The 22,600-nt window shown below is 43.9% G+C and overlaps 1 protein-coding gene and 1 long non-coding RNA gene across 3 annotated transcripts in view; one reads left to right on the top strand and one right to left on the bottom strand.

The window, feature by feature from the left end:
* The window catches only part of PTPN1 (protein tyrosine phosphatase non-receptor type 1), a 67,454-nt gene extending 45,626 nt beyond the window's left edge, over nucleotides 1-21,828 (bottom strand). The window contains exon 1 of one of the 2 annotated variants that reach the window (XM_072110622.1): nucleotides 21,645-21,828. In XM_072110622.1, coding sequence (XP_071966723.1) covers nucleotides 21,645-21,707 — 63 coding nt within the window. In that variant the 5' untranslated portion in view covers nucleotides 21,708-21,828. The remainder of the gene's footprint in view (nucleotides 1-21,644) is intronic. The other variant, XM_072110621.1, reaches the window with a different exon arrangement.
* LOC140064091 (uncharacterized) lies at nucleotides 4,666-8,900 on the top strand. Its single transcript, XR_011847698.1, has 2 exons — nucleotides 4,666-6,830; nucleotides 7,191-8,900. It is a non-coding gene; the product is annotated as an uncharacterized lncRNA (long non-coding RNA).
* Nucleotides 21,829-22,600: the final 772 nt, after the last annotated feature.

Below are 22,600 nucleotides of genomic sequence, written 5' to 3'. Positions count from 1 at the left end.
AGTACATTCAGTGACTAGTGTGCTATGGCTGCAAGCACTGCTTGATAGCTGGTCACTTCCTCTGGACTGTAGCCAGCTGCCCCTCTTCTCTATACAAGGTACACCGATGCCCTCCAAGTCTGCCAGTCTCTGCCTACCCATTCTGTGGCTCTACCCTTTTCTTCTGTCTATGGCCCTCCTCTAACCCCTCACAAGCCCAGCCTGGAAGTGGAGGATCCCTGGCAGCTGTGCAGGTATCTGCTTAGAAAATCTCTGTGTCCTCTGCCAGAGATGATCTACAGGATCACTTACAGTGTAGACTTCATGTTATTCTGTGCTATACACAATTGGAGTGCACCATGGAATATATGGATTTATTTGCCCAAATTTACTAAAAGCAGTGCACACTGCACTATGTGCACTTTGCCTGTGTAGTGTGCGCCAGATTCTGGAAACCTGGTGCCCATTCTTCATCTGGTGTCCCCTGCACTGCCCCGAAAGAGTGCACTAACTTCTTTTGGTGCATCTTTAACATGGGGCGTACAACACATTTCTGTCAGACTTTGCATGATAAATGTGGTTCACGGTCTGACTGAGCACCGGAACGCCCCCTTCAGTCCAGACATTTGTGTTGCACGAAGAATAGTGCAGTCACGACACAAAAGGGTATGTGGTGCGGACACTTTATAAATACATGTGCAAGCAGCTTGTACTGAAAAGAGTGTGCAAAGCCTGATAAAAAACTGCCGCAAGCACCTTGGGCAATGTGAGTCATTGTGTGTGTTGATACTATTAAGTACTGTATAATATATATATACACAGTATTATAAATGTGATGCTATATTTTTATATATATAGACCAGCAAATGGCTTCAAAGTCTGATATATAGTAGTGAACACAGCTAATATAGTCTATTGCAGTGATGGCGAACCTTTTAGAGGCCGAGTGCCCAAACTACAACAAAGACCCGCTTATTTATCGCAAAGTGCCAACATTTTACATTTGGATTGAAAACTAGCTGAAGGATCGTATCCAGTTGTGGTCAATGATTCCTACGCAGCATGGTCACCAGTTATGAGTGGTGTACCCCAGGCTTCTGTGCTTGGCTCCTTGAGCTCCCGTTGTCCCGCATGGCACAGGTACCTCATGTACATATCTGACCACATAAAACAATCACAGCAGCCTGCATGGACTTTTACCCCTCGCCATGTAGGCTGCTGTGATTTCATGAGATATATGCTTGGTGTATAGTTTTCGAATGCTAAAAATCTAAAGGACCTACGATGAGGTCACCCTGGTCACATGACATTACAGCTGCATACAGAGATGGGATGGAGAGGAGCTGCTGGATTCAGCCCGAGGAGGACATGACTCACTGTAGCCATGCTTAGATACCAGGTAAAATGATAAAGCTGAATATATGGGAATCTCAGTGGAATAATTTTTAGCTAAAAGAAAGCTGTCAGTTAGTTACCAGGGCTCTATGGGAACCTGTCGCTACCTGTATTTGTGAAAAATGTGGTGACGATTTCCCTTTAAGCTTTGAACCCAATTCTTTAAGAATATTCTTTAGGCTCCTCCACCCACCATCTATTATGTCATGGAAAAGGATAGCTGGGTCATCCCCGTCCCTCCCAGTAATTTATCTACTCTTTCCACCACATGTCGAACTCTGGCACCGAGGAGACAGCAAACCATTCGGTTGAGGCGGTCTTGGCAAAAAATTATTCTGTCTTCCTGATTATAGAGTCTGCTAGAACCACTAACTGTCTTGGCTTTCCTGCACTACCATCCCACCTACTACTAGCTGGGCTGCTCCCCCGGACGTTAGTGTTAAAGATATTACACTGGACTCAGACGCCATCTTACGTATTGTCGGACATTTTAAAGATTCAGCATTCATTTCATATAACTTTGTGTAATGATTACTGAAGTTTGGGCGTTTCCCTCAGCAATTAAAGGCTTAGTGCTCACTAGCACCACCTAGTGGAAGGTATCCAGGCGAGCACCTGGGAAGTTTCAGTATTTGCATGTAGCCAATAGTATTAGACTCCTTTGTGTGCTTACATCCAATAGTGTTACATTTCCTGGGTGAGAACACCCAATTATAGTTGTTGCTTTCCTAATTACACGCCTTATGTAAAGTGCCTTATGGTTTTCTATAAATGTCCGTCCCTCAATAAACTTATCAGTCTTGTTGCTAACTTCCTGCAAGGACAGGTCTTGTCTTTTCATTCAAGTTAGTCAATTCCAGCGCTGGACACAGACTCATTTAATTTGAAAGTCACCTTACAATGATTAGGGGTTTGAGCACCAGATATAAATCTATAAGAATTGGCGTCTCCTGGCTGGCCATACTTTTATGGACATCTAACCATCGAGGTGACCTCCGCAAGAGTCCAGGCGGCCAGTGACCAGAACTGACAATGAGCGCTCGTCGGGGTAAGTCAAGTCTATTTTTGTCTACCTTGACTGTAGTTCTGTTTCACTGGCTGAAAGGGACTGGGTAAGGTCATCTCCTTGTGTGATATTATGTACTTTGCCTTACATGTCCATATATAATAGTATGTTCACGATGATTTCGGCAAAGGATCACTTGTACGGTGACCGACAGAGACTGGACGTGACAATGTATGTTGTAGAAAAAGGTCTGCAGTGCCCTCTTGTGGATTGTTGAGACAGTTCAGAAAGTTTGTGATGGTGTTGAGATTTTGTTCATGTAAGCGCGGATAGAATCTGGAAGTTTGCAGAGACAAATTCTGGCCAAATTTACGTATCGTTCCTTCGGGATTGATGCGGCCCCGTGATGCGGAAAGGACAGTAGAGGCAGGAAGGACACTGACGGGAATTTTACAGTTGAGCGTTAACTCCTTGATTTCTGAAATATTGTGTGAAGGTCTCTAATTTGTACTTACTGATAGTTAGCGGGGTAGTCTGGAGCTGTATGTACGGAGGATATCTATAGCCCTTGAACAAAATCAGGTATTCCACAAAATGGGTAGTGAGCAAAGTAAGACTGTAGCTGGACACTGCAGACCTAAAAAGGCAACTGACATAGTGTAACACAGGAAAGGTAAAGAGTGGGTAAAAGGAAGTTATGAGGTATTGAAGTCTTTGGGTATGTTAGATGATTCCCTGAGTGTGCAGAGGTAGGAGACAGCACTTGATGAAAATGGTGGCTGGCTCAAAGACAAAAAGTGGCACACCCAGGCAGAAGGTTGTTTTGATGTAAGTAGAGAGTTAATGACAAAGGAAAGTGGATGGGGTTGATTACTGGAGACTTAGACCAGTGACTACGGACGGACTAGGGCAGAGGGACAGGAATCCTAGAGAGTGCTCATTAAAAAAAAAAAAAAATCTTTTGGAATGCAGAAGAGCACCCTCTTAGACTCCACCCCCGTATCTGGGGGTTAGAGAAGATGACACGCCCTACCATTTTTCAGTGGCGGCCATCTTAAGACAGTATATTCTTTTCAAGTCCCTGAAAGTTAATTGCCTATAACTCTATACTGTAGGCTGGTTGTAGGATAGCAGCAGCTTCACCCTTGAGGCATCCTGGCGGACGTTTGAAATATAAATAAAATGCCGGCAGGTGAATATTTTCACCAATTTCAAACATTTGCTAAGGGTCTTGAGTGTGCAACGCTGTTTGTTTGTTTATTTTATTTTAAAACTTATTTGATTCTGACAATTGCAGAAAAATTAGTAGAAAAAGTGTTGCAATGTCTCTGGTACCTGCTTTCTGGAGTTGAAAGAGTTAATCAGGGGGAGATCTGTGGGCAGCTGGGCTTTGCTTTGTCTTATCTATGTCTGTGAGAAGTGGCCTTGAAGCACACAGAAAGCATCTGTGTTGAGTGGGGGAAACAGAGCTGACAATCTAAAAGACTTAAAGGAAACCTACCACTTTAAAATGACCCCTCTGACCCACAAATACCTTAAGCTAGCTCAGGATGAGCTGATGCCGGACCATATTTTCAATTAAACCAGAAACCGCTGTATTTGTAGAAACATTATTTTCTTGTGGTAGTAAAATCTCTCTTCGGCGCTTCTATAAGCGTCATACAGCGCGCACCCCGGACCCTGCTCCGCGATCACGCTGTCGTCAGCGCCGCTCCCGTCACTAATTTTGCTGTGCCCGAGAGCCGGTGACGTCACCGAGCTCTCGGGCACACTAGCGCATGCGCACCACCTCCTCCTGGCGCGTCGCGGCCGGATCCCATTGCGCATGGGCGAAGTCCCGAAGCCTCGTAGTATCGCGAGGCTTCGGAGAGAAGACCGAGAAGACCACCTCCACTATGCTCGCCGCTATACTTCGCCCATGCGCAATGGGATCCGGCCGCGACGCGCCAGGAGGAGGTGGTGCGCATGCGCTAGTGTGCCCGAGAGCTCGGTGACGTCACCGGCTCTCGGGCACAGCAAAATTAGTGACGGGAGCGGCGCTGACGACAGCGTGATCGCGGAGCAGGGTCCGGGGTGCGCGCTGTATGACGCTTATAGAAGCGCCGAAGAGAGATTTTACTACCACAAGAAAATAATGTTTCTACAAATACAGCGGTTTCTGGTTTAATTGAAAATATGGTCCGGCATCAGCTCATCCTGAGCTAGCTTAAGGTATTTGTGGGTCAGAGGGGTCATTTTAAAGTGGTAGGTTTCCTTTAAAGGAATTTGCTTGTGATAAGAATACAAAGAGACACACTCTAGGAAACCTAGACGGCCCCAACAGGGCGGGACAAGGCGGGTGGTAATGGACAAGGATGTCAGCAAGAACAGTCCCCCTCTTCTGAAAGCCCCCCCCAAATAGAGTTAGTGCCTTTCATTGTAGTACTCTTCCCTGTTGGCAAATGTTTTCCTCTCTGTGCCCCTACAGGAGGATTGCCAGGACCTATTTGCCTTTACCAGTGTAGTAATCCAGTATACCTGATGCAGATTCCCACAAGGGGGGTAAAACTCCCCCAGGCAGTACTCCATACTACACGGCCCTACAGGGAGTAGACTGGCAGACTGGCCCCTTACTGGATGTTCTCCTTTTCAGTATGCGGAGGACCTACTGTTTTTTGTTTGCCAGGATGCATTTATTGACCTTATGTGTTTTCTGTTCCAGAAGGGTTGCAAAGCTTCCTGAGACAAACTCCGGTACTGCCAGGAGAAGGTGGTCTTCCTAGGCCACTGCTTCTCAGCCACAGGCAGATACCTGACAGAGGGAAGAAGCTGGCAGTCCAGAATATGCCCCTGCCCTGAGGCCCTAAGCCTCTTCACATGATTCTAGGACTGGCCAGCTCCTGCAGCCTGGGATAAGGTCTGCCTCCAGCCTGATGTTGCCCCTTGATAATTGAATTGCCTCTTCTCCATTTGCCCTTAGTCAGGAGGCAATTGATGCATTCCATAGCCTTAAGCTGACAAATTCACTGGCCCTAGGCACATCCCACTGGATCAAACTTTTGTTTTATTTTGCATTGAGTATCTAGGCCACGCCACAGGTGTCTAGTCCAGGAACGTGGTGGCCTCCCCAGTGGCCCATTATTAGGCCCGGTTAGACTCAGTCATGAGGGGAGCCCCTCAGGTGTCAGTAGCTGCAGCCAGCAATCTGCTCAGCAAGGTCAGTGAGTTGCAAACTGAAACCCCACATACCTTGCACAGTGTCCTCACCCAAGTACAGCGCAAGCATGTGAGCCAAGGCCAGACAGCTCAGACTCCAGTGTGCACTCCTGATGCCCCAGGATACACTGATAAGGTGCACAGCTCTGAATCCTTCATTCTGTCGCCAGTCTTCCAGGATTCAGAGAGGGGGGAGAGAAGGGTGATTAACCCAGATGTTGAGTTTTTTCTCATAGATGGCTCCAGGTCTGCAGGAGAAGACAGACGGTTCTACACTGGATATACAGTGGTCAGTGGCGCACATGAGGTAGTACAAGCAGAACCACTCCCTCCACACAGGTCAGCGCAGGAGGTGGATGACGGCACTCAGGGAAGTGCTACAGCTGGTGGAAGGTAAAAGGGCAAACATCTATTCAAGGTATAGTCCTGGGGTCTAAACACGATTATGAACCCATATGGAAGGCTAGAGATTTCCTCACCTCTGCAGGGACCCCCGTTAAGCATGGCACGCTGGTTAAAGAGCTCATGGATGCTCTCTTACTTCCACAAGAGGTGAGGATAGTAAAAGTTAAACCACACACAATTTGGTAACTCCACAAGCCAAGGGCAAGTATGTGGCTGACGGGATGGCGAAGGCAGCTGCACAGATGGAGCCCAGAGACTGTCCTGAAGTCTCAGCGGTGAGTTCTGAGCTAAAAGTTTGATCCACAGGCGTTCCAGTCCCTGGTGGCCCGAGAGTCATCAGAAGTGAAGGGAGTGTGGAGGAAAGCTGGAGCCCAGATGCCTATGGGACCTGGATGCTGGGAGAGAAGGTGTGCCTGCCCGGAGCCCTGCACCCGACAGTAAGTCAAGTAGCCTACGGACACATACACATCCAAAATGGCCATGCTAGTGCTCATAAACCATAAGTGGTTTACCCCGGGCATTACTACCCCTGTCACTAGACTATTGAAAGCCTGTATAGTCTGTGCCCGCCACAACCCGGGTAAGGTGGTAAAGACCCCACGGAAGGTGACACCCAAGCCGCTGTATCCCTTCCAGAGACTGCAGATGGATTTTATCCAGCTACCAAAAAGTGGTACGTAGGAGTACGTGCCTGTGTGCATTGATCTCTTTCCAGGGTGGCCAGAAGCTTCTCCCATGACCAAGGCTACTGCCAGAGCTGCAACCAAGAAGTTGGTGAGTGAGATTTTTCTGCAGGTTTGGACTTCCGGAGACCATAGAGTCCGGTCGCAGAACCCACTTCACTGGACAGGTAAAGACCTAAAGCCTTGTCCCTCCTGGGTGTAGAAGAGGCCCTGCACACCCCTTCCCGAATTAGTTGTGGGTTTGAGAGAATAAACGGCACTCTTAAGTTAGAGAACCGGGAGGCCATGGAAGTAACAGGGAAACCATGGTGCGAGTGCTTTCCTGCTGCCCACCATTCAGTTAGGACCACCCCCAACAGAAAGATGGGATTGTTCCCCTTTGAAGTATTTTTTGGCTATGCACCCAGACTAGGCCCCTACTTCCCATAGACCCTATAGCTGATGGTAGGAAACCAGGTGGAATATGCCATACAGATGAGCCAGGCCTTGGAAAAGGTCCGCAAAAGTGTTTCTGATTACTTTTTCAGATCCAGACAGAGACCTCAGGACGCATAACCTGAAGCCTGGAGACTACGTGGTGGTAAAGAGACACCAGAGAGACAGTCTGGAGCCTCGCAACGACGGTCCTTTCCAAGTCCTGCTGACCAGTGCCACGGCTGTGAAGCTAGAGGGAAGTCAGCACGCTTCCAACACTTACTATTGCAAACTTATTCTTCTTGCTAGCTGGTTTCTTCTGAGTGACTGTATGCTCAGGGACACCCCAACCATGACTATCACTGTATCTATAGGGGTGACCAGGATGCCCCCCAGGGTAGGAGACTTTACCTACGGTTTGTGCAACAAGACAATGACCTTCTTTAACACTGACAGCACAGGTAACCCTGTATTAGCAGTGTCTGATGTGTACTGGATTTGTGGGGATAGGAGAGTCAGGTCAGGCCTAGAGGCTGGGAAGGTGAGTGTACTGTGATAAAACTTGTGCATTCCTTCCTTGTGATCCCCAGGGATAAGTTGAATCAGACACATAAAGTAAAGGTGGAGAATCCCAAAGGATTCTGGAGGTCTGAGAGAGAAGCACCTAGATGACGACATTTATATAGATACAGTGGGAGCACCAAGGGGGGTCCCAGATAAGTACAAGGCCCACAATCAGATATGGGCAGGTCTAGAGTCCATTATTCCCCAGAGAGCTATGAGTAAAGATGTTGGTTGGGTTAACTGGTTTTATTGTAATCAACAGAGATTTGTGATTGTATCCGAGATGCTTCCCAGAACCGCACGGCTTTGGACATGATCCTTGCTGAGAAGGGAGGAGTCTGTAAGATGGTGGGAGTGGCTTGTCGCATGTACATCCCGGATGACATCGCCCCCTATGGATCCATTACCCATGCACTTGAAGAGATTGAAGGACTGTCCAGGGAACTCGAGAGAAACTCTGGGGTGGACACTTTGTCCTTCACTTTGTGGTTGGGGGATTGGAAGGGTTTCCTTTAAGTGGGGGTGATATTGGGGATTGTGATTTTGCTCTCGTCACTTATTGTGTGTTGTGTGGTCCCCCTCATCAAGTCCACCATGTCCCAGATGGCCGTCCAGGTGGTAAGAACCATGACAGGAGAAGTGCCGGTGTGGAGGATACCGTCTTGTTGAAGAACCAGCTTGTTAATAAACCCATAAACTATGGAAACACAATTATGTAATTTGAGTATGCAGGCCTGTAACCCCCGAGTGACTGGCCTCCAGGGGATCTGGTGAAGAGTTAACAAGTCCAGCAGGTAAGGGCTTAGCCTACCTGTGGGTACCTGGAGTTTGAGGAGGTCACTCTGGACAAAAGTTACAGGCCATGCAAAGCTCAAAAGGGGGGAATTGTTAAAGATATTACACTGGACTCAGACGCCATCTTACGTATTGTCGGACATTTTAAAGATTCAGCATTCATTTCATATAACTTTGTGTAGTGATTACTGAAGTTTGGGTGTTTCCCTCAGCAAACAAAGGCTTAGTGCTCACTAGCACCACCTAGTGGAAGGTATCCAGGCGAGCACCTGGGAAGTTTCAGTATTTGCATGTAGCCAATAGTATTAGACTCCTTTGTGTGCTTACATCCAATAGTGTTACATTTCCTGGGTGAGAACACCCAATTATAGTTGTTGCTTTCCTAATTACACGCCTTATGTAAAGTGCCTTATGGTTTTCTATAAATGTCCGTCCCTCAATAAACTTATCAGTCTTGTTGCTAACTTCCTGCAAGGACAGGTCTTGTCTTTTCATTCAAGTTAGTCAATTCCAGCGCTGGACACAGACTCATTTAATTTGAAAGTCACCTTACAATGATTAGGGGTTTGAGCCCCAGATATAAATCTATAAGATTAGGGAAAGCAGGATTCGCTAGGGCTTGCAATTTTGCTCGGGTGTTCAGAGTCAGAATTGGCCTTCCTCGTCTTGGTCCCCTTTGTACCCCCTCTACCCCGGTCTAACCCAGCTACCTACCCGGTCCCCCTGGCTTTCTTCTCCACCCTCCACTGCTATCCCGTTTATTGCTCAATCAGTGAGCACAATACTCCCCTCAAGATTGTTGATTGCTCCAGATCTTCCTCCAGATCTCTAACTCGAGCTTCCAGGAAAAAAATATGGGCACATCTGTCGCAGCGGTATTTATCCTGCTCCAGCAGTGTACACATATGGCAGAGTGTGCACCGGAGCATACCACCAATCTTGCTAGCCATAAATCAAGAGATATAAAATGAATATTACTTTTGTGGACTACTTTTTTTTTTTTTTTTTAAACTCTACTTATGTTCACAAGCCACTTAAAAACACAAACCAAAATGAGAAAGCTCAAAACTGAGTTTCTTCCACTTAATTTATCACTTATCCCACCTCCTAATTAGCAGACCAGGCAAAAAATGGAAAAAAAGGCTATTTAAATTGTGACATAAAGAAAAGTTCCTTGTTATTATTTATCTACTTGATCCACAAACCACAATCCACAGATTCACTCTTAGCACACACAAAATCCACTTGCTTAAATGCCACTTACATCCACAAGCCAAAACACCTCTAATGTTTCAGAGGTTTCAATTGTAAGAAATGGATGGATTATAGAAATGTTTTTAAGGTACATCCAGCAAGAGCAAGCAACAGATTAAATATATGGTGCAAAGGTATGCATATGGTACATCACAGATGTAAATGGAGAGATCGGGGATAGGTTGGTTAGTAGAAAGACAAGAAGTTCTGTTTTGGAAGGATTAAGTTTCTAGAAGAGAGAGGACAGTAAGGTGGGAGTGATATTACGTGCAGACTTGTATAGCTGGGTATCATAAGCATAAAGATGATGCTGAAAACTAAATCTACTGATAGTTTGTCCAATGGGGGCAGTATAAAAGGGAGAAGAGAAGAGGACCTAGGACAGAACACTGAGGAGCCCCGACAATGAGAGGAAGAGGAGAAGACACTGAAGGTGCAGTCAGAGAGAAAGGAAGAAAACCAAGAGAGTGCAGTGTCGTCCAGATCAATAGAGCAAAGCATCCTGTGGAGGAGCTGGTGGTCCACAGTATAAAATGCTGCCAAGGGATCCAGACGAACAGGGAGAGAATATTGCCCTTTGGATTTAGCGGTGCAGAGGTCTTTGGAGACTTTAGCAAGAGCAGTTTCAATAGAGTTCATAGAACAGAAACCAGATTTATGGGGTCAAGGAGGGAGTTAGCAGGTTAGTCGATAGACCAGGCATCCCAGGAGTTTGGAAATGAAAGGGAGCTTAGAGACTGTAGTCAGTAGTTAGCAGCACTAGATGGGTCCAGGGAAGTTTTATTTGGTAATGAGGTGACAACAGCATGCTTGAAGGACGAAGGATAGACGCCAAGAGAGAGAGAAGTTTAAGATTTTTGTAAGGTGAGAAGTGACCACTGGGGAGAGAGACTGTACGAGATGTGAGGGGAAGGGGTCACTGGTGCAAGTAGGGGGGCGAGCAGAGTAGAGGAACCTGGACACTTCATCCTGTGACTGACTTGAAGAGAGAGAACAGAGTGAAGTAGAGGAAAGAAGGAGAATAATGGAGATAGTGGTTTGGGAAATTATTGCTGGGCACATGCAGTCAATTTTATCTTTAAAGTAGGTGGCCAGATCTAAAGCCCCAAAGTTTGTAACAGGTTGCCCAACCTATGGCGTTAGTAAGGAATGAAGAGTGTTGAAGAGTCTTTTAAGATTGTTAGAGAGGATATTAGATTAGTGAAATAGACCTGTTTGTCAAAATGGGTGGCAGTGTTATAGGTTCTAAAAATGAATTTGAAGTTCAGAAAATCTGCAGATGTGCGCAATTTTCTCCCCAGACGTTCGGCATGTCAAAGAAAACGGGTTTGAAGAGTGTGCCCAGGTTGCCAATGCCTGTGTTGAAATGGTCAGACTGAGGGAGGTGCCCTCTCATTCAGGGCACTTTTGAGGTTGTGATCATAATGGTTAGTAGCAAGGTTAGGACAGGAGAGAGAGGAGATGGGGGAACAGTGGTGACCGTAAAGTTTCTGCGAGACCGCGAGTATTAATGGCACATGGGTAAGTGCGAAAGGTGGGTAGGTTCTGTAAAAGATAGAAATTATTAACAGTAAAAGAGAGAATGCTATTGTCTGAAGAGGGTTGTGCAAAGACCATGTCCAGGATGTTTCTCTCCTTGTGAGTAGAAGTATAATAGAGTTGTGAGTCCTAAAGAGGAAGTTAGTGATAAAAGTTAAGAGACCGAAGGGGAGATGGAGGCGTTAGTAGGCATGTTAAAGTCTCCCATGATGAGCGTTGGAATATCACAGGATAGAAAATGAGGAAGACAAGAACCAAAGTGGTCGAGAAACTCGTCGAGTGAGCCAGGAGGACGATATATTAGAGTATCATGAAGGAAGAATGGGTGGAATATTCTGAGGGTGTGGACCTGAAAAGAAAGGAAGATGAGGAAGGGTACAGGAGAAATGACTTGAAATGTGCACTGTGGGAAGAGGAGTATGCCTACCACTCACCCCTGCCAATTCTGAGGTCGGGATGAGTGAGAGAATTGCAAGCCACAGAGCAGCAGGCGATGCTGGATCCATTTTTCAGTGATGGTCAAACAAAGTTTATAGCACGCAGAGAGGGCATTCCAGAAGGCACATTTGAAAGGACCTATAGGAGTAGGAAAGATAGAAGAAAGGATGCAGTTTGGAACTGAAAGATATAGGACCAGAGTTAGGAGAGATTCCGCTAGTAGGAGAATAGACAGAAAAAGGGAGATGGTTAAGGTATAAACACAATGTTAACTCAATATTAACAGAATACCCAGCATCTACATGAGCATAGAGAGAGTTCATACAATCTCTGCCACTGATTGGACAGTATGAGAAAAAATTACCATTATACACGCTTCCAGCTTCAGATGATCCTCTCTGACAAAACACAGAATACAATGGGCAGATAATAGTACTACTATCTCCGCAACCGTGGGTGCTAGAAAGAAAATTCAAAGAGCCCCTGAATCTGTCTAGTAGCCCCTAGATCAGTGATGGCGAACCTTTTAGAAATTGAGTGCCCAAACTACAACCAAGTCCCACTTATTTAATCGCAAAGTGCCAACACAGAAATTTAATTTGTGATTTATATGCCCTGCTCTGTCACAGCTTCCATTTATATCAGCACCCTGAGGACACCAATAAAGCGGAGAATTTCGATCATTGTTGCTTACCTCCTGAGTCGATTAACAGGAAGAATTGTCGGTCTACAATGATGATCCTGGTCTGTCCACACCTTCCCACTCCTCCAGTAGTCCCAGATAGCGCTGTCACTTTAAAATAGCTCTGTAGACAGCAAGTTCTGTGCTGTCTTTGACTGCAGGAAGATATCTGGAGTGCTCTGGTGATGGCCTGGGTGCCCACAGAAAGGTCTCCGAGTGCCACCTCTGGCACCCGTGCCATAGGTTCGGCACCACTGCCCTAGATAATTGTATGTTCATCTTTAATGATGTATGAACCCTTTTCATACTTTACTGCATAATGCATCAAATGCTGTTAACACATAGCAGGAATACCCACTGCCGTGGCTGGCAGGAGAAATGGATGAATCACAGAATAAAATAATACATATTATAATGCAGAGTTCTGGGACAGCTGGGTGATATTTCTTAGAAACAGCTGAAAAGGTATCTGTACTGTGGATGCACTAGATTTTTCTGCTGCTCTGTAATGGGTCTGTGTGATATGCATGGTGCATTCCACACATGGAGAGGTGAGCTTCAGGAATGAAGCACAGGCTGAGACTTGCTTTAATATCACAGGAGGAGATCTTAGACCTTAGATTTGTAGAGGTGAATAGTTTCCTCCTGATTTGTACAGACAAGCTCATACACAAGGCAGGGCTCATGGCAGCATACAGCATGCATAACAGAGCAACATATTGGGGGCACCTTAGAGTGCAGCATTATCCAAGATCCCCAAGTAGCTTTTTCTCCTTCATTAGTGACACATGGTTTGCCAAAGAGACATCAGACAGAAGAGCTGGATATGGAAGGTTATTAATAAACCCTGAGGAAACGGCTGAAGGTGAATGGTAACAAGGAGAAACCCCCGACATGTGATGTAATAGTACGTCACATGTCCAGTCCTTGTACATGGAGAGGGCTCGCGGGCCGAGCCCTCTCCATAGCCGGTAAGTCTCTGCTGCATATTGCAGCAAAGGCTTACCGGTAACACCCACGATTGGTGCCGGCACCGATCGTGGGTGTTTTACTGCTGATCGCCGCCGACAAAGGTGCATGCGGATCGTCTCACGAAGACGCGAAGCTACTTCGGGTTAACCCATTCATTCCAATGTGCTATCAGCACATTGTAATGTATGAGTAGTAAAATCCCCATATACTGCCATACTGTAGTATGGCAGTACATGATAGGATCGTACAGACACCCTAGGGTTAAAGTACTCTAGGGAGTCTGAAAAAAAGTTAAAATAAAAAAAATTATAATAAAAAAACCTAAAATTTCAAATCACCCCCCTTTCCCTAGAACTGATATACACTCACCGGCCACTTTATTAGGTACACCATGCTAGTAACGGGTTGGACCCCCTTTTGCCTTCAGAACGGCCTCAATTCTTCGTGGCATAGATTCAACAAGGTGCTGGAAGCATTCCTCAGAGATTTTGGTCCATATTGACATGATGGCATCATTATCCTGCTGAAAGCAGCCATCAGATGTTGGGTACATTGTGGTCATAAAGGGATGGACATGGTCAGCAACAATACTCAGGTAGGCTGTGGCGTTGCAACGATGCTCAATTGATACCAAGGGGCCCAAAGAGTTCCAAGAAAATATTCCCCACACCATGACACCACCAGCCTGAACCGTTGATACAAGGCAGGATGGATCCATGCTTTCATGTTGTTGACGCCAAATTCTGACCCTACCATCCGAATGTTGCAGCAGAAATCGAGACTCATCAGACCAGGCAACGTTTTTCCAATCTTCTACTGTCCAATTTCGATGAGCTTGTGCAAATTGTAGCCTCAGTTTCCTGTTCTTAGCTGAAAGGAGTGGCACCCGGTGTGGTCTTCTGCTGCTGTAGCCCATCTGCCTCAAAGTTCGACGTACTGTGCGTTCAGAGATGCTCTTCTGTCTACCTTGGTTGTAACGGGTGGCGATTTGAGTCACTGTTGCCTTTCTATCAGCTCGAACCAGTCTGCCCATTCTCCTCTGACCTCTGGCATCAACAAAGCATTTCCGCCCACAGAACTGCCGCTCACTGGATGTTTTTTTCTTTTTCAGACCATTCTCTGTAAACCCTAGAGATGGTTGTGCGTGAAAATCCCAGTAGATCAGCAGTTTCTGAAATACTCAGACCAGCCCTTCTGGCACCAACAACCATGCCACGTTCAAAGGCACTCAAATCACCTTTCTTCCCCATACTGATGCTCGGTTTGAACTGCAGGAGATTTTCTTGACCATGTCTACATGCCTAAATGTGATTGGCTGATTAGAAATTAAGTGTTAACGAGCAGTTGGACAGGTGTACCTAATAAAATGGCCGGTTAGAGAGTCCACACCCACACTCTTGAATTTTACACTGACCATCACTGAGTTATAGCTACAACAGCAATAAAACTGAGTACAATTGTGAAGTAAGGGGTTAAAATGATCTTTATTGTGTAAACATCACTAGGCAATTCAAAGGGGATTCATGAGCAAACCCCTGTAATGACCACACTATTTTTATCTTGTCTTTCAAAAAAAAAAATCCATAACTTTATTTTTCTGTTTACAGAGCTGTGCGAGAACTTGTTTTCTGCATAACAAATAGTACTTCCTAGTATCAGTATTCTATATTGTCACCTGGGAAGCGTGACAAAAATTCTAAATGCGGTGAAATTGACAATTGTAAAATTAGGAGCCGCGGGTCGGGTATATACGGAATGCCATTTACTTGTGGGCCTTGTTTTTACAGCTTTCACTATGCGCTCCATTTGATACCTCTACTTAAATTTTTGGCTCCGCACAACCACAAAGATACCAAATTTATATACATTTTATTAGGTTTTAATTTAATTTGAAAAAATTAAAAACTTTGATACAAAAAAAAAAAAAAAAAAAAGTGTATATGAAGGGGGATTTTAGGGAAAGAGGGAAAAGTTGTGAGTGTATCACTTTAAAATGTAACTTTTATTTGTTCTTATATTAAAAATACCAAGACTCGTGTGCGTCTACATACACCATGAGGTTCTGTGTGGCAATACAAACGACACTTAATCAATGTCACCGTGGCTATATACTGTAAGCCTGGGACAGTAATACAGGAGGAGGTCCCCTTAGTTTGAACAGTCCTCCTGTAGTCCAATGTCACATCCTCTTAATAATTTTTATAAGAGGACAAGAGGAGACAGTGGTATATTGTTTGCATCATCCGACCTGGCGAAACACGTGTCGGGACACTCTTCACTAATCAATGCTCACAGAATAGGGACAATTAACTGAGGGACAGTGCTAGCATACATACAAATAGTGAGCCAGTGCAGCACTGGGTTCCTGCGGCTGATACAATTCATACCGTGTGTGTGCACGGAGACTAGCTACTGCAAGCTGCTGGCGCACTGTGTCTTGACACATGCGGCGCAGCGCATCGATACCAGCAAGGAATCTGACACAGCGCGGCACTGTGTCTCTATTCACACATAGAAGCATTGTGCTCTCAGGCGGCCTGCAGATTATTAGCACCTGCCGCTGGATGATGCAAACAATATACCACTGTCTCCTCTTGTCCTCTTATAAAAATTATTAAGAGGATGTGACATTGGACTACAGGAGGACTGTTCAAACTAAGGGGACCTCCTCCTGTATTACTGTCCCAGGCTTACAGTATATAGCCACGGTGACATTGATTAAGTGTGGTTTGTATTGTCACACAGAACCTTATGGTGTATGTAGACGCACACGAGTCTTGGTTATTTTAATATAAGAACAAATAAAAGTTACATTTTAAAGTGATACGCTCACAACTTTTCCCTCTTCCCCTAAAATCCCCCTTCATATACACTTTAATCCTTTGGTGGTGCACATCGTGGGTGTTTGCTCTGTATAGCGTGAACATGCTTCTACCCAAAAAAAAAAAAAAAAAAGCCACAGTCTATCCAATAACTCTTTCATACTTCGATGAGATGCATTTTAATTGGTACCATTTCTGTGATTATAGGTTGTACAATCACTTTCAATGAAATTTTTATGTGGACGCTATTTTCCATTATGGTGTTCACCGCCGGGAATAATCATTTTTACATTTTGATAAATCAGGACTTTTGGAAAGTGTAGATACCAAACAAGATGATATTTAATTTAACCTCAAATCTAGAGGAAAGGGGATGATATGACTATTTAACTTCTTTTTTAATGTATCTGCAGATCCCCAAGGGTACTTTAACCTTAAGAAATCTCATTGTTAGTACCATATACTGCAGCCCGTTCATACACCCAGGGCTACTGCGCATGCCAGCGGCTGTATATCAAAAGCAAAGGAGGCCCCCTGTGCTGGAGAGGGGAGACTACTCCACACCAGTAGCCTCTGCCAACAATGTGCATATTAGTTAAAGTTTAGATGAAGTAAGGAAGGGTTATAGGAGTAAGGAAAGATAATTTAGTGCTCAAAACGTTAGTAGGAACCAACCATAGGATTTACCTTAATAGGCAGATTCCTGATAGTAGGTTCCCTTTAATCTAAATTTGAGTATTAACTTTTTCCTTATATGCACAGCTGGTGGCAATGGACAGGGGCCAGACACAACGGAAAAAGGAACCGAATGTGTGCCATGTAATACATTCACACACCAAGGCATTGCTAAGACATCACTATAATACTACAAGGTTGCTTGCCACCATAGTGTTCATAAAACCCTGGTTGCTAATCATCTTTGCTTGCGTATCCGTCCTGAAAGTTTCAGGTCTGGTGGCCTCAGCATGTTCACAGCTAGACTCATTTTAAGTGATCAAAACCTGAGATCTGTTTTTTTGTGCTATCAGGCTCTGCAACCAGTTTCTCTGCAGTGAAAGTACATGTACCAAGCAGCTTCCTTTGAAACTCACAGGCGACCTCTGTACCAGCAAAGGTCAGAGACTTCCCCGAAGTGTAACTCAGAACATCCTCTCCCACACACTAATAGCAGATGTACAACTTCTTCCCTTCATTTCCGGTTATGGCTGCTTCATACTGTCAAATTCAATGGGTTTTTTAGAAATTCAAAATGTTCTCAAGTCAAATATTAACTCAAGTGAAAACTGAAATATCTATTGCCATAAAGGTGCTGCCTAGGTATAAAATGCTGGTACTCTTATGTAGGAAAAGAATCTGACCTCATGACCTGATGATTAGCTTCACAGTAATAACATATCTAAAAACCTATTGCTTGGGGGAAGGTGGGAGAGAGAATTCATCATTGAAGTCCTAGCCGCTGATTTGTTACAAATTAAGGCAGTCCCTAGTAGCACAGGAAATACTTTGGAACTACTGGCACTAAATTCAATTTGGCACATGTGGTGTTAATGTCTGGAGTGGATTTTTGACTTTTGATGTGCTGATAGCACATTGTAATGAATGGGTTAACACGAAGAAGCGATGGATCGCCGCTCCCCGATGACCTCAGAAAGGATGGCGCCGCCATCTTTTTTAAGCTGCCGGCAGCTTTGCCGGCGGTGATCAGCGGGAAAACACCTGCAATCGGTGCTGGCATCGTGAGCCCTCTCCATGCACCCGCACCCGGCATGTGACATAGTATTATGGAAATGAAAATTTTATATATATTTAGCAATTTTAACATTTCTAAATGTAATGCTCATCATAGATAGTTAACCAACATAGTAGGTTGACTGCCCAAATGGGTTACTAATTTACCCTACGTATGCCTTAGGTTGGTATAATTTTTTTTAACGTTATTCTTTTTCTTAGGGCTTAGGAAACTTTTCAAATCGAACAGCACTTTACAAATTTTGAATTCCGATTCAATTATTTTAGTTGCTTATATTTTTATAGGGTTTTAAGAGTCATTGGAATCTCAAAATCTCCCTGCCTTTAAAACTGTATCCCTCAAACTATTCAAAACAGCCTTTGGTAAGTTTGTTGACTCTAGGCATCGCACATGAATTAAAACAAAATTCAATATTGGCATTTTAAAAATTTGACAAATGTTTATTTAGCTCCAAAATGTACACGTTCATGTCGGATAAAAAGAGAATACATATCTCAGATTCAGTTGTGCAGTTTCTTACCAAATGATTATACCGTACATGTGGATGTAAAACACTTTACGGGCCCATAAGAGGACACAAGAGGGAAAGGAGGACCATAGAGCTTTTGGAGAGAAGATGTTGATGTCTATGCTGTAATTAATTTTAACTAACTTTTTTTTACTCATATAAATCATATAGCACAGATAACAGGTGAATTATGTTCTGTGGGATAGTACGATTACAGCGATATTCCACTTATATAGCTTTTTAATTTAGGAGTTGGTTTGAAAACTAAAAACTGATTTGGAGTCTTCCAGTACGAGTCGGTACTTTTTCGAAAGGAGATAGATTTGGAGTTCTCTTGTCCGTTATAACCAAGGCTCAGCAAGGGGTTGCTGCCCTGAGCAAGATTTTGAACATTCTAGATGAATTTTATTCTTTATCAATCGCAGGCTGTGCTGCGCTGTATTAAGGCTTTTGTCTAACCTTGAGCTGCCTCAACTATCTGTACCAGATAGGGACATGCTGAAGGCTCCATAGATGCTGGAAGAGTTAGAGGATGCAAATTTGAATGCTAACGATAAGGCAACCAAGGTAGATTATATACCTCCTGAAATCTATAAAAAGATTAGGGAAATGTTTCTATCTGAGTGGCTGAAGTTATTCAGACTTTATGGAAAGGGACAGTCTCCACTCTTCTATGCAAGAGACCATAATAGTAGTGTTACCAATGGAGGGTGAAGATCCTCCTCTCCACAGATGCAAAGATCCTTGTCAATAGTGATATCACGATCACATTATGTTTTTCATAACTCACCTGTGTGGCTTCTCTTGGCTAGAATACATAAGATCAATGTCTTGTTTCTGGATTGGATTTGATTTGGGACAAAGGGCGACCATAGATATGTTTGGAAACTTTGCAGCATGCTAAAATAGATGCTGGTCTTGCATTGCTGAACCTGTGGTTGTACTATCTGGCATCATCTTTGTGGGTATGGTGTGGATGGAAAATGGATAATGGCTGTGGACATTATTAGACACCACATACCGGCGCTAGAGGCTGTTGCATTCAGACTAGGGTGCGTGCCCATAGCTACACTACTGTTAATTAAAAACAAATAGGCAAAATTAAGCAAAAGGTGATGAATTAAAATGAACATACAATAAAAAATGAACATATAATAAATAATAATAATAATGAACATAATAATAATTCATCACCTTTTAGACATGGTAGAAATGTATACTATTAATAAAGATATAAACTTTTAGCAACAATTACATAAATAGACAAGAAGAATTTAGAATACAAACATTGTGTAAATTGTAACCACTAAAGTACAATATACACAAGCATCTACGTTCTCCATATAATTACAAGAATGTTGAAACACATAAATTGTACTGCTAGAGCTTTCAAACACGTCGGAAACAAATATCAGTCAACATTCAGGTGGAGAATGACGGAAAGTTGATAAATTGCGGTATCCGTAGAGAAGGTAGAACTCTGCCAGTTCACCGGTGTCCCTTTGCCTCATCGCTAACTTACAGTGATGTCCCTACCAACATCCGATCTTGTGTGTGGTCGAGGCACCGGCCGGGGCTAAAAGCCGATCCACTTCTTTTCCTTGGACATACTTCAAGCAAATAGGGGGATTCAAGGGGGATTTACTACAGTGGATATCTACTATTGCTGTGGGATCCACTACACTGCGGACAAGCTTCCTGGACACCACACTCTCCATTGGAACAATTGTTAAACCAGGTCAGTCACTCGCTCAATCACTGTAGTTTCAATTACAAATCACCATCTGTTTTGTTTGTTACCGTCAGCGCAGCTATACTATTTAAGTACACGCAGAGCATGATGTTTGCTGTTTGCAGAGCATGATGTTTATTATTAGTGTGATACATTATTACAGCACATGCCCAGCGTGATGTTATGCCTTTACTAGTGTATATTATCAGTGTGACATATTATTACAGCTTTACTACTGTATAGTATCAATGTGATATACTATTATAGTAGGTCACACCTTTACTACTGTATATTATCAATGTAATATACTTTTATTACAGTACATGCCCAGCATGAGGTTGCACCTTTACTTATGTGTATTATCAATGTGATATACTAATTAAGTACATGCAGAGCATGTTTGCAGAGCATGGCGTTTATTATCAGTGTGATACATTATTAGAGTACATGCCCAGCGTGATGTTATACCTTTACTTCTGTATATTTTCAGTGTGATATACTATTATTACAGCTTTATTATTGTATAGTATCAATGTGATATGCTATTATAGTATGTCACGCCTCTAATACTGTATATTATCAATGTGATATACTAATATTACAGTACATGCCCAGCGTGATGTCACACCTTTACTACTGTATATTATCAATGTGATATACTATTATTACAGTACATGTCGGCGTTATGTTATACCTTAACTAGTCTACATTATCGATATATTATTACAGTACATGCTCAGAGTGATGTTATACCTTTACTACTGTATATTATCAGTGATATACTATTAAAGTACACGCAAAGCATGATGTTTGCAGAGCATGATGTTTATTATCAGTATAATATATTATTACAGTACATGCCCAGCGTGATGTTATACCTTTACTTCTGTATATTATCAGTGTGATATACTATTATTACAGCTTTACTACTGTATATTATCAATGTGATATACTATTAGAGTACACACAGAGCATGATGTTTATTATCAGTGTAATATATTATTACAGTACATGCCCAGCGTGAGGTTATACCTTTACCACTGTATATTATCAGCGTGATATACTATTATTACAGCTTTACTATTGTATAGTATCAATGTGATATACTATTATAGTATGTCACACCTTTACCACTGTATATTATCAATTTGATATACTATTATTACAGTACATACCCAGCATGATGCTACACCTTTACTACTGTACATTATCAGTGTGATATACTATTATTACAGTACAGTTCTAGCGTCAGTATATATTTTCCCCAAGTGTGATATTACAATACCTAGTGTACAGTAAGTAAGGTTTATGCACCAATATCTGAGTGATCTAATCCACAGTGATCTACTGTAGTTAAAGAAGGAATTTGTGTAAGAAGAGGGCGTAATGTGGAATACTGGAGCTAGACTTGGAGAACACAGAGCAGCAGAGTGATTGACAGCTGTCTGTCATAAATCCCTTCTCGCTTGTGTGAGAATAGGTAGGATAACATCAGCCCGCAGCTTCCTCACCTGGTACATAGAATTCCAGCTGTTGTTCCTGTCGGCCTCCCGGAACTCCCGCTCTATGTCCATGTCTGGCCGCCGCTTCTCGTACGCTCCGGCCGCCGCCTGACACCACTGCACGCAGCCGGAAGCGCGCACTCCCACCTACCCGGTCGCAAATCGTCACTTCCGCGCCCGACTCAACCAATACAATCGCAACGTAGGGGGTTACGTATCCGGATGACTAGTAACAACTATTACACTTTCACGATCAAACCATCTCAGGGTACTGTACTAGGGTTGAAAAACACATACGCATACACACATTTCTATCTATCTTTATGCCAACAAACTGTTGTAGTGTTTTTCACCCTAAACTTCGCCTTTTGCTCCTTCCCTTGATCCACCTCCACACTGTTAATTCTCTCGCCACCTCATATAATGTACCCCTTCAGCATCTCCCTCTTATATTATTCTCACCCTACAGCTCTCCCTCATATAATGTCCCCCTACATGTTATACTCCCCCCTTTAGAAGCCCCCATATTATTTCCCCCCAGAAGTCTCCCCTCATAATGTGGCCCCTCATAATGTGGTGTGGGATGACATACCTCCCAACTTTTGTGGAGGAGAAAGAGGGACAAAATGCGAATTTTTTTACCCACAAAAGCCACACCCTAGCCACGCCCCCTAACCACACCCCCTGGCCACGTCACTGCTCATACCTTCAACGCATCCACTGGCACCAATGTATATTTATGTATATAATTGGGGGGCATATTCCACTCCCCCTAGACAACGAGCATGCCCCCCCCCCAGACAACGAGCATGCCCTCCTAGACAACGAGCATGTCCTCCCCTAGACAATGAACATGCCCCCCCCAGACAACGAGCATGCCCTCCTAGACAACGAGCATGTCCTCCCCTAGACAACGAACATGCCCTCCCCAGACAACGAGCATGCCCTCCTAGACAACGAGCATG

The sequence above is a fragment of the Engystomops pustulosus genome, chromosome 6 (assembly GCF_040894005.1).
Source record: "Engystomops pustulosus chromosome 6, aEngPut4.maternal, whole genome shotgun sequence".
NCBI classification, from domain to species: domain Eukaryota; kingdom Metazoa; phylum Chordata; class Amphibia; order Anura; family Leptodactylidae; genus Engystomops; species Engystomops pustulosus.
The sequence above is the reverse complement of the archived record's forward strand: the minus strand, read 5'-3'. Positions and strand labels throughout refer to the sequence as shown.